We start from the raw sequence: 17092 nt of genomic DNA, 5'->3' as shown, positions 1-17092 counted from the left end.
TAACAAGTTTTGAATAACGCACGCGTGCATATGAAGGCCACTAGGTCGAAGGTGAAGTGATGTCCATGTGGTGAAAGAAATTAGGCAAAGGGTAGAGCTGAGAATAGATAGCAGGCACAGATTTCCCAAAGCGTGGATTATGGACTAGGGTGCACAATGCTCATTGTGCACCCAAAAAGAACATACTGTTAATATAAAAGAACATGAATTTTTTTCAACAACTTTTCTACTTTAAAAAAGAACACACGACTTAAAATTAAAGAACGTGTAAATCTATATTTATAAAAGAACAAATGTTATAATGAAAAGAAAATATAGTAAATGAACATCTACAATTAAGGTAAAAGAACATATACCTTTTAAATTTAAATTTGAAAAAGGAATCTTTACTTGCACAATTTAAGGAAACAAATAACAATAATTTTTTAAAATTACAGACTCTAAAAATGATAAAACGACGTAGTTTAGAAAAGGGTGCACCATGCTCTACATGCACTTGGGTGCATGTACTTATTTGCGCAGATTTCCTGCATAAAAAAAGATAATTGCTCCCTTTTTTTACCTGTCAGTATCAAAGAAAATGGTGGGAAAAAGAATTACGACGACGAAAAGCGAGAACAAAAATCTGGACACTGTTTAACCCATCTATAAAAACGCCTCAGATCCCTTTTCTTTTAAAATCTTCTGACAACATTTAGCCATTAATTATCTCCTTCTACATCAGATTATTTTTTCTCCGTAAGTTCTATTTTCATGTAATTTCTTTGCCATTTGTTCCAAGTATCAAAATTTATAAATCATATGCTTGAATCATATCTTATATTACCACATTTCTGAATATTATAGTTTATATAAGCTTTTGCTATGATTCCAAATAATGGTTTTTTGTTTGGCAAGATGAAACCTTGTTGTAGAATCCTATCAACATGTAGAAATTTAACTAGTTTTGTTCCTCAACCCCAAATTTGCCCACATTTAACAAGTGGGAATTTGTCAAATTTCGGTTATGATTTCGTTAATAATCACAAAATTCATAGTTTCCCATTTCAATTGCCGGGTTTCCCATGTGTAATTCATCATACCCAGAAAAATTCCTGCTTAAATCAAGCAAGTGTTGGGCAATTTAGGCTTTGTTCTAGGGTTGGGTTAGGTAGAAATGGGTTATTGGTTGGATGTGCTGCTTATGATGTGAGGAATTGTTCCACAAAAGTTGATTCCAAGGTTAATGATAAGAACTTTGAGAGTGTTTATATTAAGGGTGGGGTGAATGTTGAACCTTTGGTGGTTGAGAAAACAGATGAGGATGAAGGACATTTAAGGGGGAAACAAGGAGAAGTTGGTGGGGATGTAGAGGGTGAGAAGGGGGATTTGAAGGTTGAAGGCCGAAAGCGAGAGGAGTCGGAGATTGAGAAAGAGGCGTGGAGATTGCTGAGGAATGCTGTTGTTACTTATTGCAATAGCCCCTGTGGGACGGTGGCTGCAAATGATCCTAATGACAAGACACCGTTGAATTATGATCAGGTGTTTCTTCGCGATTTCATCCCCTCAGCACTCGCTTTCTTGATGAAAGGAGAAGGGGAGATTGTCAAGAACTTCCTTCTCCATACTTTGCAGCTACAGGTTATTCTGATTCTTAATTCTTCATAAGGCTCGTCTTGGTGTATGCCTTGTCTTTTCAATTTTGTTGCTTCTTTGCATATATGATGTATCTCATTTTGCTTGTTTGAACATGCTGATTCCCGGAAAAAAAAAAATGAAATGACTTATATATGCTTTGAATTTAGCTTCAGAAAGAAGGCCTGCAATGTTTATGGGTTAGGAGGCAGGGTTTCACGGTGGCTTTTTGAGATTATTGTATAGGTTTTTATATAGGTCCATGTTCTTGTTTTCAGTCAGGATTCTGGAGGCTTATCTTTAATTTGTAGATCTAGAGTATTGAATTTCATCAATGTCATTTAATCTAGATAGTGAATGTATAAAAGCAAAAAAATGCGCAATTTCTATGCTTTCATTGTGCACAACATAATTATGGTCGATTAATAATGAATTGAATAAATTTTTTTGGTGCTTAGTTGTTTTTCACTTTTCAAACCTACCTCCAAGTAAACTAATCACTAAGATCATTATTTGTTCTGGTGGTTTCTCCTTTCTGTATTTAGAGTTGGGAAAAAACAGTGGACTGCTACAGCCCAGGACAAGGATTAATGCCTGCAAGTTTCAAAGTTAAGACTCTGCCTCTTGATGGAGATAATGGGAAATTTGAAGAGGTTTTAGATCCTGATTTCGGTGAATCTGCTATTGGCCGTGTTGCACCAGTTGATTCTGGTAAGAACTTATTTCAAGTCTATGTTTTATATATATATATATATATATATATATATATATATATATATATATTTCTTTTTAAATAGAAATCTATGTTATATTATTAGTCACTCATGGGCAATCTTATTTTCTAGTCTAGCACTCCTGTTAAACTTGATCATTTAAGGTCTTGCTATAAACTTGTATGAAGCTAGCCCATTCTGGATTTAACTTTTTGTTATCTGTAATGTTAACTTCTTTGGTAGGGTTATGGTGGATTATATTATTAAGGGCTTATGGGAAGCTCACTGGGGATTTTACACTGCAAGAGAGGGTGGATGTCCAGACTGGGATTAGATTGGTCTTGAATTTGTGTTTAAGCGATGGGTTTGATATGTTTCCCACTCTTCTGGTCACTGATGGATCTTGCATGATAGATCGACGGATGGGTATCCATGGGCATCCCCTTGAGATTCAAGTAAGTATCTTTTGGTTGCAATGAAGATCTTGAGAACCTATGTTATGTTCCAAATTTTTTAGTTGATATGTTCATAACCGTAGCCACATTTGGTATTTCTGCTGGTATATGCAAGATAAGTTAGCACATTTTATTCCTTGATCAGCTTGTAGTTCTTATAGTTTCTTAAGCTAAACTTGAGGAGGAACTTTTTGTGCAGAAGTAGTCTTGATATGTAAGTTAATAGTCTCTGGAATATCCTTGACATAAATTCTGTTAAGCTGTTTAGCTCATAGACTTGCGGTATGTATGACTATGTATTAATGCCCTGTATTGGCCTTGTTTTTCCTTTTATTTTAGAAGGGTAAAGTTTGGCCCTTACCTGAACCGATTATTCTGCATAGGTCAAGGGTATGCACTAAGGCCTAGTCATGTAGTACTCTTCCAACTATGAAAGTGGTTACATGACCCTTGGAGTGGTCGGAGATCTGAATTACGGAGACATAGAAGCTCCACCTTTTGACTCCCTTCTATCACAAATGTGCTCTTTTTTTTAACGACCTGCATTTATACGAGGTTTTTTTCCCCTGCAACCAGCATCATCATTTTTGTTATCACAGTATCGGATATGCGAGGATGAAGTCATTTCTATGTTTATGATCCATAATTTTGTTTCCTTAGGCTTTATTTTACTCGGCTCTGCGCTGTTCCCGTGAGATGCTAGCTGAAGATGAAGGCTCTAAGAATCTCATCAGGGCCATTAATAATAGACTGAGTGCACTGTCTTTTCATATCCGAGAATATTATTGGGTAGACGTGAAAAAGATCAATGAAATCTACCGGTACAAAACAGAAGAGTATTCCACAGACGCTACCAACAAATTCAACATATATCCTGAACAAATCCCTCATTGGTTGATGGATTGGATTCCTAGTGAAGGTGGATATATGCTTGGTAACCTTCAGCCAGCTCACATGGATTTTCGTTTCTTTACACTTGGAAATCTTTGGAGTATTATTTCTTCCTTGGGTACTCCAAAGCAAAATCAGGCAGTTTTGAATCTGATTGAAGTCAAATGGGATGATCTTATTGGCCATATGCCTTTGAAGATTTGCTATCCTGCTGTCGAGAATGAAGAATGGCGTATAATTACTGGCAGTGACCCTAAGAACACGTGAGTTTTCTGGACAATCTCTATATAAGATCTAGAGCTCAATGAATCTCGATTACATGGTGACAACTGACATGAATTGATTTTTTGTTCTCCCAGTCCTTGGTCATATCACAATGGTGGATCTTGGCCAACGCTTCTATGGCAGGTAAGCTTGAATTTGGTTTTCATTTTTATATATAGCAAATGGATATTGCAGCTTTTGGTGTTATTCTCTTGGATCCTCTAGGTCATGTGAACATGGTAGCTAGCAGGTGTATTTGTTGCTTGCTTTACCTATAGTAACTTTTTTTTTCCATGAGGTCTTCTTCAGAATTTAAACATTCTCGTAATGATTCATGTGTTTGTGTCAGCTTTGAATAATATAACTTGGTACCTGTCTTGAAAATTTAAGTATATAAACAACGATCTGTTGTTGAAATTACTTCTGGTATTTGATTGGTTTTTGACTTGCATTATGTTTGTGAAGGTGTTGGGTAGACCTGTCAACAAGTTGGTTGGGACGAGTGGTTAAATAAAAACATGTTTTGGTTATTTATGGTTTAGGTCGAACAGTACTTGTTCAAGACCTAGATTATTTGGGTTTGGATTGACCCAACGGGTTAAATGATTTAAGATCCCCTTTGTATCTGCATTTTTAATAACGTATACATGTACACATCATTGTCAACAAAAATACACAAAATGTACTTTCCAAATAACAAATTGTGCTAAATAGTGTCATTTAAAGCTATATTTAACTATGAAATACAAATAACGTTAAGTCCAAACAAAACCATGTTGAATCTTATGATATTAGTTGATGCAATGGGTTTTGGGTCGGATCGGGTCAATATGAGTTATGTTTGGTTAAAAATTTATGGGTTGTTTAGGGTAGGTCAAATGGGGATTAAGATCACAAATTTTATATCAAATCCCACTATTTTCGGGGCGGATTCGAGCCATGTCGATTTTTGATCGATCTAGAGCTGAGACAATTTATTGGCAGTGTCTTAGTCAGCACTCCAATTTCACTTCTCTGATTTGAATCGTCTAACATTGTGGTACTTTTATGTTATTGGATCAAATAGGTTGCTACGTCTTGAGTGAAGACCTTTGTTGCTATGACTGTTTTCCTCAACATGTAGCCTCCTAATTTCCTAGAGAGTGCACTGACAGTGTTTCTTGTGGTAAATGGGTCTCCTTTCAGTAAATTTTAAGTTGTGACTGTCACAGAGTTTTCTTTTCCACTGAAAGGGTCTAGGTCAGAATTCTGTAGTCAGTACTCACTAATTTTTCTCTTACAAGCCAAGGCCTCCTGTACATCTTCTGTTTTAACGCTTCAAAACTTCCAATATCAGAATTTTCTTCCCTCGCGATATCTGAGATTTTATTAAGACCAAATGTTGCAATATCAACAGAGTTTGTTGGTTTTGCTGAGTACTTAGCTGAAGATAATTACACCATCAAGACTACCTTTTAACCCAAAGGCCATTAAAATTCTTCTATCTCATCTCTTGGACTAGAATTTCACTACACTTTAGAGACCAAACCAGATATGCCAGCAACAGCTGGAAACCCTTTGTTGCTTTGACTATTATTTTCTTTATCCAATTGCAAAAACTTGAAGCTAATTAGTATGCAGATGTACAGCCATATATGTGGCTTTTCGACTGAATCGTTTTCTTGGTGAGAGTTTGTTTTCTTTCTACTTGCCCATGTATGAAAAGTCTAAGCTTTTGCTATCTTATTTCAGTTCACATTGGCATGTATTAAAATGGGTCGGACTGATCTAGCAGAGAAGGCGGTTGAGATGGCAGAGAAACAGCTTCGTGCAGATAGGTGGCCTGAATATTATGATACCCGCTATGGCAAGTTTGTGGGGAAGCAAGCACGGCTTTACCAAACTTGGACAATTGCTGGGTTCCTTACTTCCAAAATGCTGCTTCAAGATCCGCATATGGCATCCTTGTTGTACTGGGATGAAGATTATGATCTTCTGGAGATTTGTGTTTGTGCACTGACCAAAAGCAGCCGCACGAAGTGCTCTCGTGGGGTTGCAAAGTCCCATATTCTTATTTAGGATTCCTTTGAGGCAGATGCCTTTAAAAACAGAGCTTGTACAGTATATAAATTTTAGCTAGAATGAGGGTTTTTTTTTGTCCCTTGCTGCAAATTGTTAATTAGTTGCTTCTCCAACTAATTATTTAGTTGGTAAGAGAAGTTTGCACTATTAGCAACTTAGAGATTTTAGGAAGCTCTGGCAATCTGTTTGTATATACTGTAACAGATGTTTACTGATCATTTAGAATGAACTACAGCGATACGTAGGACGACCTTTGATGTCCTTAAGGTATACCATTCCTTTCAGTTCAGTTATTGTTCCAATATTGGGTTCTTGACTTTTTGTAACAAGCATTTTTTTTTTTTTTGAGGGGAAAAGCAGAAGAGTTTATCCATGTGTGTATAAACATAAATTAGTGTTTATCCATGTTGTTTGTAATTTGGGAATCTAAATAATGTGTGTATAAACATAAATTAGTGTTTATCCATGTTGTTTCTTTTCACAACTAACTGTCATTGTTTGCACAAATGATGAAATGAGGCCACGATAATTGCTTATCTCTTTACCATATCACTCCACATTGCAAGTGTTTATGTCCAATGTCTCCCTCATTTGCACCTCCTTTCAAGACATGTAAATTGTCATAAACCTTAATGAATGTTATGATGACATTACTTTGGTAAAGAATCATTAAACACTCCATGTTTCTTTATGAAATTTTATGTACTTATCAGAATTTTCTCTTCTTGATTACACTTTGTTTTGAAAACTTCCTGCCATACTAAGGTTATATAGAAAAAAAAATCGAAATATAATGTAGGGTGCAAGAGTGTTTAGATCAGGATAATTTACCTCACAATTAACGTTTGTAAAAATTTCATGTTGAAGTTCAAGTTGGGGTTATATTAGAAATGATCGAATGAGTACAAATATGAGAGTTGTCCAAAAAAGCACACTATTGTACTATTCAAAATCTAATTTAATCCCTCCCTAATTAACCTCCTAAACTTTTTACTAGAGGCAGTCTTACATGTCTTTTAAAGTTGAACAAAAATTAGGCACAAAAAAGTTGAACAAAAATTGATACTTTCAAACTCCGTCGATATGATACTATAACATATTGACATGACTTTGTAGTGCTTTCGTGGTTCATATGGATAAAAAAAACATATTGACATGGCCTGGCTCCTTCTAAGGATGCGTTCTATTCAACTTATTGGCCCTGAACTTATTGGACCTTATCTGAACTGAACTTATTGAACCTGAACTGAACTTATTGGAACTTATTAAACCTGATTGAACATGATTCAACTTATTGGACCTGATTGAACCTGATTGGAACTTATTGAAACTTATTGACCTTATTGAAACTTATTAGACCTTATTGGCCCTGATTGAAACTTATTAGACCTTATTGGACCTGATTGAAACTTATTATACCTTATTGGACCTGATTGAAACTAATTTGACCTTACTAGACAAAAACATTGACCATGAATAACATAAATATTACCACTAACGTAAATACTACCCCTCAAAATTTTTTATGGAGTAATAATTATTATATTTCGTCCTTTAAAAATTAATGATTATTACTTATCTCTTATGATAATTAATTTAACAAAAAAATTTACTATTTATATACTACCTCCGTTCTTTTTTAGTTGCAACGTTTGACAAATTGCACTATTCATGTTCTCTTACTTGACCACATTTATTGATTTATATGTTAAACAAAATATAGTCATGTGGGGTCTTGTTTGATTCGTTTCGATGTAAGCTTTCATAATATTAAATTTTTATAATTTTTACTTACATACAATTAGAGATAAAACGATTTGAAATTGTACATTGGCAAGCGTGAAAGTCAAAATGTTGCAACTAAATAAAAACAGAGGTAGTATTTGCCTATACATAACTTTCACCACTAATATATCTAATAGACTTGTTTTGATTTTACTCCATCCGTCCCAAAATATAGTCTTGTTATCTCTAGTTATTTAAAGACGAATTGCAAAATATTGTAATTATAATTATTATTCTTATTGTTAACCTTAATTATTTGACCATGATTATAATATTATTTAATAGCAATATGAATAATCAAACGGTTTTTTCACCAAATACCCCCGACAAATCAAAAAATTCACAATATACCCTCAATGTTTCAGAATTGCACCGTATACCCTTGAGTTTTCGAAAACGTGCACCAGATACCCTTTTGCCTAACTGCCGTTAACCCACAGTTAGCTTTATTTACAATTTTGTCATCATTAACCCTAAACCCTAATCTAACCTAACCCTAACCCTAATCCAATCCTAACCCTTACTCTAATCCTACCCCTAAACCCTAACCCTAACTCTTTGGCAGCCCCACCCCCTCCCCACCCACCCCAGCCCCTACCCCCCTCCCCACCCCCGCCGGCCTCCCCCACTCCCTACGCCTCTACCGCTCACCGCTGATTTCCCAGCCGCCGATTTCCCTGCAGCCGACTTCCCAGCCCGCCGACTTCCTAGCCCCGACCTCACAACCCTTCGAACACCAAACGCCAACCCTTCCCCCTCAAACGCCAAACCCCCACCCCTCCCCCTCGAACGCCAAACCCATTCCCCTCCCCTTCAAACGCCGGCAACCTTCGAAAAATCGAACTTGTTTCATGGGCAACGAACCTTTGAACCCTCCGTTTTATTGTACGACGCCAGTGAGCAGGAGCGAAAGTGAGAGACGAATCAGCGGCAAATTTCCGACAGCGACGGAGACATCGGCGCGTAGGAGAGAGAATGCCTGAAGTTGCGAGGGGGAGGGGGTGGGATATTGCGACGGGAGGAGGGGGAGGGGGTGGGAGTTGCGACGGAGGGAGGGGAGGGTTGGGGGCTGCGGCGGGGGAGGGGTAGAGGTTGCAGCAGAGGGTGGGTGGGTGGGGGATGGTGGAGGGATGGTGGAGGGGGAGGGGTGGGGTTGGGCTGGGTTGGGCTTAGGATTAAGGGTTAGGGTTTAGATTTTAGGGTTTGTAATTAGATTAGGGTTTGGGATTAGGTTTTGATTTTAGGGTTAGGAGTTAATTGTGGCAAAATGGTAAATAAAGTTAACGGGGAGTTAACGACAGTTAAAAAAAGGGTATTTGGTGCACAAAAATGAGAAGTCAGGGGTATATGGTGAATTGTTGAAACATTGAGGGTATATTATGAGTTTTTTGATTTGTCGGGGGTATTTGGTGAAATAACCGATAATCAAATAATAGACAATAAACATGTATAATACTATACATTGTAGTACTTTAATAAAAAATTCTAATAATAACATAATCAGCTAATAGTAATATGAATAATAAAATAATAGACATAATACAAATAAATGATAAAATAATAGACATAATACAAATAAATAATAAATAATAGACACTAATAATACAAGTATAATACTATATAATCATTGTGGTACTTTAATTAAAATTCTAATAATAACATAATCAGCTAATAGTGATATGAAATTATGAATAATAAAATAATGGACAATAATACAAATGTTTATTAAACATTGACTATTTGGACGGTTGGACCTTATTAGACCTGATTGGAACTTATTGGACCTTATTAGACCTGATTGGAACTTATTGCACCTGATTGGAACTTATTGCACCTGATTGGAACTTATTGGACCTTATTAGACCTTATTGGAACTTATTGCCCTTATTAGACCTTATTGCAACTTATCTGAACTTATCTGAACTTATCTGAACTTATTGGACCTGAAACTTAATTTTTTAAGTTGAACAGAACGCACCCTAATTTGAATTTCTTGCTGCAAAATTTTCACAAAATGATCTCCGCAAAACCAAAAAACAAAACTCTACATATCACAAATTCACCATATGATCTTCACAAAAGTCTTTACTATTATTTGCTATCTGGGTAGTTATGTTTAATGCTGCACACAAGACATGAACGCTATCAAACTATCTACCCCTTACATTCGTCCAATCCCATCAACGATTCTCAAAGCACTTCAATGGACGCAACCTTACCCATCATACTCACTCAGAAACCCATCAATATTAGCAACTAATCTCATCAAATCATATTTCGACAAGGGCTCAATCGAGGAAGCACGCAAACTGTTCGACGAAATGCCTGAGAGAGATGTTGTTGCCTGGACAACCATGATTGCTGGTTATACATCCTGTAACTATGACTCTCTTGCTTGGACCATTTTTTATGAGATGTTGAGTAAAGAAGTTAAGCCTAATGCTTTTACCGTCTCCAGTGTGTTGAAGGCTTGTAAAGGGATGAAGTGTTATTCTTATGGGTGTTTAGTTCATGGACTTGCTATTAAGCATGGTTTGGTGGGTTCCATTTATGTGGATAATTCTTTGATGGATGTTTATGCTACGTGTTGTAGTACTATGGATGAAGCATGCTTGGTTTTTCGTGATGTTTATCCGAAAACGGGTGTTTCGTGGACAACTTTGATTGCAGGATACACTCATCGTGGTGATGGATATGGTGGAGTACGAGCTTTTCAGCAAATGTTACTTGTAAGTATTTAAAAGCTCCCAGTGTGAGATGCTTCTGCTTTCGATTGATCAGTAATGTGACTAATGTCAGTTTAATAGTATGATCATTTGCATATAATTAACTTGCTAAAAGCTTAATTGACTATGATTAATATGAATTTTAGAGATCAAGTATATTGTTGTCACCTAGTATATATGAGGGAATGAAGGTCTCTCTACCAACTGCGGAACATGAATAAAGCAGTTGATTTCGAGTTGAGTTGATTGCTGGATTCGTCGTGGATTGGTGAACACAGAAGCTATAACTAAGTCTATCATGTAATCAATACTGAAACTTGAATGTGTTAGACGTTTGGTAAATTGCATAGCAAAATGCCAAAATATTGTGTGAATGTTTTCCTAGTTCCTAATATTTAGAAAGTTTGTGCTATATCCTCATGCTCTTTTAGCTTCTAACGACAGGAGGAAGCTGAGCAAAGTGCATTCAGTTTCTCAATTGCTGTAAAAGCTTGTGCTTTAACTGGAGCAAGTTCCCATGGTGAGCAATTACATGCTACCATTATCAAATATGGACTTAACTCCAGTCTACCCGTCATGAATTCTGTTTTAGATATGTATTGCTGGTGTCAATGTCTATCTGAAGCTAGTCAATGCTTCAATGAGATGCTGCAGAAGGATTTAATCACTTGGAACACTTTAATTGCTGGCTACAAAAGATCAAATTCTAGCAAGTGCCTCTCTCTATTTACCTCAATGGAGTCACGAGGTTTTACTCCGAATTGCTTCACATTCACGAGTGTTGTAGCAGCTTGTGCTGATTTATCACTTATAACTTGCGGGCAGCAAATTCATGCAAATATTCTCCAAAGAGGTCTTGATAGGAACATGGCACTAGCGAATTCCCTCATAGACATGTATGCCAAATGTGGGAGCATTAGTGATTCGAGGAAATCTTTTGAATTGCTGTCTTCTAAAGACTTGGTCTCATGGACTTCTATGATGATTGCTTATGGGGTTCATGGTTATGGAAAGGAAGCTGTTGAGTTATACAATGAAATGATCAGATCTGGCATCCGGCCTGATAGAGTCGTGTTCATGGCAGTTTTAAGTGCTTGCAGCCACGCTGGACTTGTAAATGAAGGCCTAAGTTATTTTAACTCCATGTTGTCTGAGTATAGTATAACTCCAGATCAGGATATATATGGATGTGTTGTGGATTTGCTGGGGCGTGCCGGGAAAGTCGAAGCAGCTTATGAACTGATCAAGAATATGCCAGTGGATCCCAATGACTCTGTTTGGGGGGCACTTGTTGGGTCTTGTAAAGCACATAAGCTTCCAAATTTGGGTAAGTTGACTGCCCAAATTATATTAGATGCAAGGCCAGATATGGGTAGGACGTATCTGATGTTATCAAATCTGTATGCATCAGAAGGGAACTGGAGAGAATTTGCGAGAATGAGGAAACTAATGAAAAGATTAGGAGGCAGGAAAGAGCCTGGTTGCAGTTGGATTGAGTTAAAAAATGATATCTATAGCTTTGTGGTTGGAGATAAGGTAGGGCCTCAAATGGAGAGGGTCTATGAGGTTCTAAGTACGATGGTTGTGCATATGGAAGCAGTTGCTTATGTTCCTGATATAGACCCTTGTTTACATGACCCGGAGGATGGGACGTGAATCAAAGGTGTACAATGGTCATATGTTCATTGTTTAGTAACTGACATCCTTAAGAGTAGGGTTTGTAGCATAGTTGACTTGATGAAGCTTGGTTGGATTGGATGAGTGAATGCTCAACAATCATGAAGCTTCTTTTCAAAGAGTTCTCGAAGCATTTCTTGTTGACATCCATTGTATACCGTTTATCTCTTAGTTAGTTTCATAGGCATACGGTGAAAATTTCTGCTATCTTTTTGACTCTTTTCTAGCTGCCAGAAGTCACACGAGTTGTAAAAAGACGCCAGTTGGTGTTGCAGTTGATAAGTCCAGGGAAGCTATGGACTTACATATTTTTTGCTGGAAAAAATTTGAAATATCAGGCTCCTAGCAAATTGCTGCAAGATGATTGATATAATATGATTGAGAGTTAAAGAATATAGAACTTGGAAGCAGTACATCAAGTCTTTCAAGAAAGGTGATGTATCTTGTTCTAAGCATGTATTTTACATTCTAATCATCATCTTTAACTTAGAAATACATACAAAGTTGCATTATCTTTCTTTCTATACATGTTATGCCTAATTGAGGCCTCTGTTGTTAGTATTGATTTTCTTTGGCAATTAGTTTGTATTTGATTATCTGCTGATGCAGACTAACTTGAATAATTTCTCAAGTTGTGTTTCATTTTTTAACATAGTATAATTGATTCTGATTACCAAATGCTATGTAAAACACATGCTTTATATGATTCTCACCAGCCACTCAGGCTCCTCGTTTCAAGTTCTTTATCCTAACAGTTTTCTGTGCTTCACCGAGTGCCTGGCCTTGATCTCCACGGCAGCCTTATTTCCAGGCTTCTCAGGATTTCAGCAGAAAGCATTTTCTTACTTTCTTATGCTGTTGTCTATCGATCAAAGTTTCTGTAAGTCATGGCTTTCGAGTTCACATTTTGAAAGCAATCCCTCCTATTGTCTTGTTTTATAGCATAGCTTTCTAGTTTCTTATTCTCTTCATGTTCAATCTTGCTGGTCACACAAGACACGTCAAATATCCTGCCTGAAAATCAAAAATAGCCATTATTGCCTTCAATTAAACTCCATCCTGGAGTCTTTTCTGTTCCATATTGTCCCATTTTCCGCCAGATCTCAAGTACATCATTCCAATCACCTTTGGAGGCACATATATTGGACATCATCATGCAAAACCCCTCATTCTCAGGATGCAGCTCAATGAGCTTCCGTCCAACCCGTTCTCCCATATTGTAGTCCCCGTGTTTTTTGCAAGCACCAAGCAGTGCACCCCAAGTGGTGACTTCAGGTTTCATTGGCATACTCATTATGAGTTGCTCTGCTTCTTTAAGAAAACCTGCGCGTCCAAGAAGATCAACCATGCATCCATAGTGCTTTACATTGGGTTTTATGTTGTGCTCTCTCACCATGGAATCAAAGTGGTGTTGACCCTCATCTACTAATCCCATGTGACGACAAGCTCCGAGTACTCCAATAAAAGTCATCTCATTGGGAATAACTCCACGTCTTTTCATCTCAGAGAACACCTCAAGCCCCCTCTCAGCAAACCCGTTCATGGCGAAACCAAAAATGATAGCATTCCATGCAGAAACCCTCTTTTCTTCCATTTCATGGAACACCTCTATTGCAATTTCTACACATCCACATTTCATATACATGTCTATCAGAGTTGTCCCAAGAATTCCATCAACTTTTAACCCGTTTTCTCTTATGTAAGAATGCACCCACTTGCCTTGATCCAGTGCAGCTAAGTTGGTGCAGGCTGAAATGACACTTGCTAGCACGGCTTCATCAGGATTAATACCTTCTTGTTGCATCTTTTTGAACAGTTTCAAGGCCTCAAAAAAATGGTTATGTTGAGCATAGCCGGAAATCATTGCACTCCAAGTCACTACATCCCTATCAGGAAAGGTGTCAAACAATGATTTAGCCTTATCCACAAAACCAGACTTCATGTACCCAGATATCATCGAGTTCCAGGATACTTGGTCCAACTTGCGGCTGCTATGGAATAGTTTCTCAGCAGCCATTATATCCCCACATCGAGCATACAGGTGAATGCAAGCATTCTCTAGATTAATATAGGAATCAACCCCTATTTTGACAGCCAAACCATGAATTAACCTTCCTTCCCGAATAGCAGACAAGTGAGTACAAGCAGAAATAACACTTAATAGCACAACTTCATCTAAGAGAACTCCAGCAGCCAGCATCTCCTCGAATAGAGATAACGCCTCTTGGTGAAACTCGTTTTGCTCATAACATGAGATCAAAGCACTCCATGAAAACTTATCCCTCTCTCTCATTTCATAAAACAGCTGGCGTGCCTCGAACACGTGTCCCAACCTACCAAACAAAACAATCAAAGAATTTGTGGCAACTATATTCCTTTCAGGCATTAGTCTATATATCTCTTTGGCTACCGCTAAATTTCCACTCTGAACATACCCTGTCAAAATTGAATTCCATGAGACTGAATCCAACACAGGACTTTCATCAAACACCTGACGAGCATCTTCAATACAATCACAGACCGCATACATGTTGATCAATGTATTCGTCACATAGACACCGGAACGAAAACCCATCTTCAATGCATGACCATGAATATCTCTCCCTTGTAATTGTAATAATTGAAGAGAACAACTTTGAATAAGAATTGGATAAGTGTAATTGTCAGGACTAATATTACAATATCGCATGTTTTTATACAGACATATCACATTCTGATGCATATTTCTGCTCAAATAAGCTTTCATCATTGTATTCCAAATGAACCCATTTGAGTTCTCAAGATGATCAAATATTCGACGCGAGTAATCGAGATTAACGAATGACCCACTGGTGCAAAATTGAAGGATTCTGCTCGCTGCGTATGCGTCTTTAATTAGACCGGTGAAGATTGTTTGACAGAAAAGTTCATTGAATTGGCACAAAGTTTGGCACTTTGCGAGATGGGCTTCTAATATTGAGAAGTTAATTGTAGTTTTAAGAGCAGATTTAATGGCGTGATGCAAGGTTTTGGTCGCCATGTTTAAGGGTTTTTGCAGCTATTCAGAATTGGGTGTTTGGTCAGAAAGACGTGATAATGTCTCGTAATGAGAAAACTAACCCAACTGATATTCAAAAATATTGTCGCGGTAAAACTTCCCCGCCAATTTAACGCTTGAACTTGCAAGGAGCCACCTACTGTCAAAAAAAAAAAAAAAATGGCAACTGGTCGATTTTTAGAACGGATCAGATTGGATCTAGATCCGAATTTTGATATAGATTCAGATCCGAGTTTTTATATATAGATGATAAATCCAGATTTACTAAGAAGAGATTAGGGTTTAGAACTAGTCGCCTCGGGTCTATCTTTATGGACCTCGATCCACCTAAGAAAATATTTTAACTTAAAAATAAGAAATGAAGCACCAAATAAAAAATAATCCGGTGAAAAAAGCATATCTATCACCTATACTTACTACATAGTACTTCCTCTGGATTATTTTCAATTTTTCCGTTTTAATCTTGACTATGAACGTTTACCAATGCACTTTTTTGCATTTAAATATTTTCCATTACCTATTAGTATAATAAAGTATTCATTGAAAAAAAATTAAATAAGACCTTATATTGACTATATTTTTCTTTTATATTGAAATTAATATAGATGATTCTCTACATTTGTGAATAGTGATGCCAAGTGAGGAAACTAAAAAGATATAGAGGTAGTATCAACTAATTTTACGCTTTCAACTCAAAAACCTTGATAAGACTATTTGAATCATAATGAAAGTGGACTAGTGATTAACGTAAGATATGTATGTAGTGAGTCTACAAGTCGAATCTAGAAATGGTCTATACGGATTCAAGAGATCCAAACATCCTAATCTTACAATAAAGGATGTAGATCTATTCCAAATATGTTTGCTATCCCTAATGCTACATTGATACTACAAGCGTTATCGATTCAATTCATTCATAATTTCAAGAAATTAATTTTTAACATATGTGTTTTAATAGTTAAATTTATTTTTGAAATATGTATTTATTTTGAAAAAAAAATATAAAATTTTCATTAATAAAAATGAATATATATATATATATATATAAAAGGTTTCAATTTTCTTACAAGATTCCAATCGATGTCGTATAATTACAACAGAATCTTTAAAAAGTTGACTTTGAAAATTATGTTTGAACTTTATTATAAAATGGAGAGAAATAAAGAGTGATGTAAGTAACTCGAATGGTTACAAATTCCAGTTTAATTATGTTATCCAATAACCAAAAACTTGTATATTAAGAATTGAGCTACATTAAAATTAAAAAAATGTACATTGGATGTTACTTTTTTTAATGGCATGTGATAGCTACCACTCTAAACTTTATAAATGTTAATGAATGAGATAAACACATAGTTAGAGCTGTCTAGATATACTTATATGAGGCGTCACTAACCCCAAGCCAAGAAACAATCAAGTGGGGTTGGGGTTTAAGCCAATTTTTTAAGTCAATGCACGACTTGACCCCATGTGCCATGCCAACAAGCCTTTTTCAGAATGTATGCTTTTATTTTATCCTATTTTAATTTGGTTAATATAAGAGGGCTGAAACCCTCCCTATCGTACGAGTTCACTCAAGGTACACCCGGGTGTACCATGAGCATGGTACACCCAGGGGCATTTTCGTTATTAATCAAAACTTCAGTGGCATTCTCGTAATTTCCGAGGCTTATCATCATCTTCCTCAGCAGCAACAAAAGTTAAACCTTCCTCAGTATCTTTCATGGAATGATGACGGATCTTCCTTCATCTTTTGGAAAAGCATTTGCTTTGTGAAATTCAACGCCGGCAAAGCAGATTTCCACCGGAGATTCGATCTTCTTTCTCGCTCATTTCTTTCTCACTCTTCTTTTTCGCTGGAATCACGAA

General features: G+C 36.7%; 3 protein-coding genes across 3 annotated transcripts; 2 read left to right on the top strand and 1 right to left on the bottom strand.

The window, feature by feature from the left end:
- The first annotated feature begins 536 nt into the window (after positions 1 to 536).
- On the top strand, positions 537 to 6287 carry LOC104890680 (alkaline/neutral invertase A, mitochondrial). The gene is made up of 6 exons (XM_010676257.4): positions 537 to 1620; positions 2160 to 2325; positions 2571 to 2782; positions 3443 to 3936; positions 4033 to 4081; positions 5669 to 6287. Exons 1-6 carry the CDS (start codon positions 865 to 867, stop codon positions 5993 to 5995), a joined length of 2004 nt encoding a protein of 667 aa, XP_010674559.2. The 5' UTR covers positions 537 to 864; the 3' UTR covers positions 5996 to 6287.
- A 3483-nt stretch (positions 6288 to 9770) lies between these two features.
- Positions 9771 to 12838, top strand: LOC104890681 (putative pentatricopeptide repeat-containing protein At1g56570). Its single transcript, XM_010676258.4, has 2 exons — positions 9771 to 10512; positions 10954 to 12838. Exons 1-2 carry the CDS (start codon positions 9919 to 9921, stop codon positions 12163 to 12165), a joined length of 1806 nt encoding a protein of 601 aa, XP_010674560.2. The 5' UTR covers positions 9771 to 9918; the 3' UTR covers positions 12166 to 12838.
- Positions 12839 to 12912: 74 nt separating this feature from the next.
- On the bottom strand, positions 12913 to 15210 carry LOC104890682 (pentatricopeptide repeat-containing protein At1g05750, chloroplastic). The gene has a single exon (XM_019248983.3). The coding sequence runs from the start codon at positions 15203 to 15205 to the stop codon at positions 13208 to 13210; it is 1998 nt and encodes a 665-aa protein (XP_019104528.2). The 5' UTR covers positions 15206 to 15210; the 3' UTR covers positions 12913 to 13207.
- Between the last annotated feature and the right edge of the window lie 1882 nt (positions 15211 to 17092).

This window comes from Beta vulgaris, chromosome 4, assembly GCF_026745355.1.
Source record: "Beta vulgaris subsp. vulgaris cultivar EL10 chromosome 4, EL10.2, whole genome shotgun sequence".
NCBI lineage: Eukaryota > Viridiplantae > Streptophyta > Magnoliopsida > Caryophyllales > Amaranthaceae > Beta > Beta vulgaris.
The sequence above is the reverse complement of the archived record's forward strand: the minus strand, read 5'-3'. Positions and strand labels throughout refer to the sequence as shown.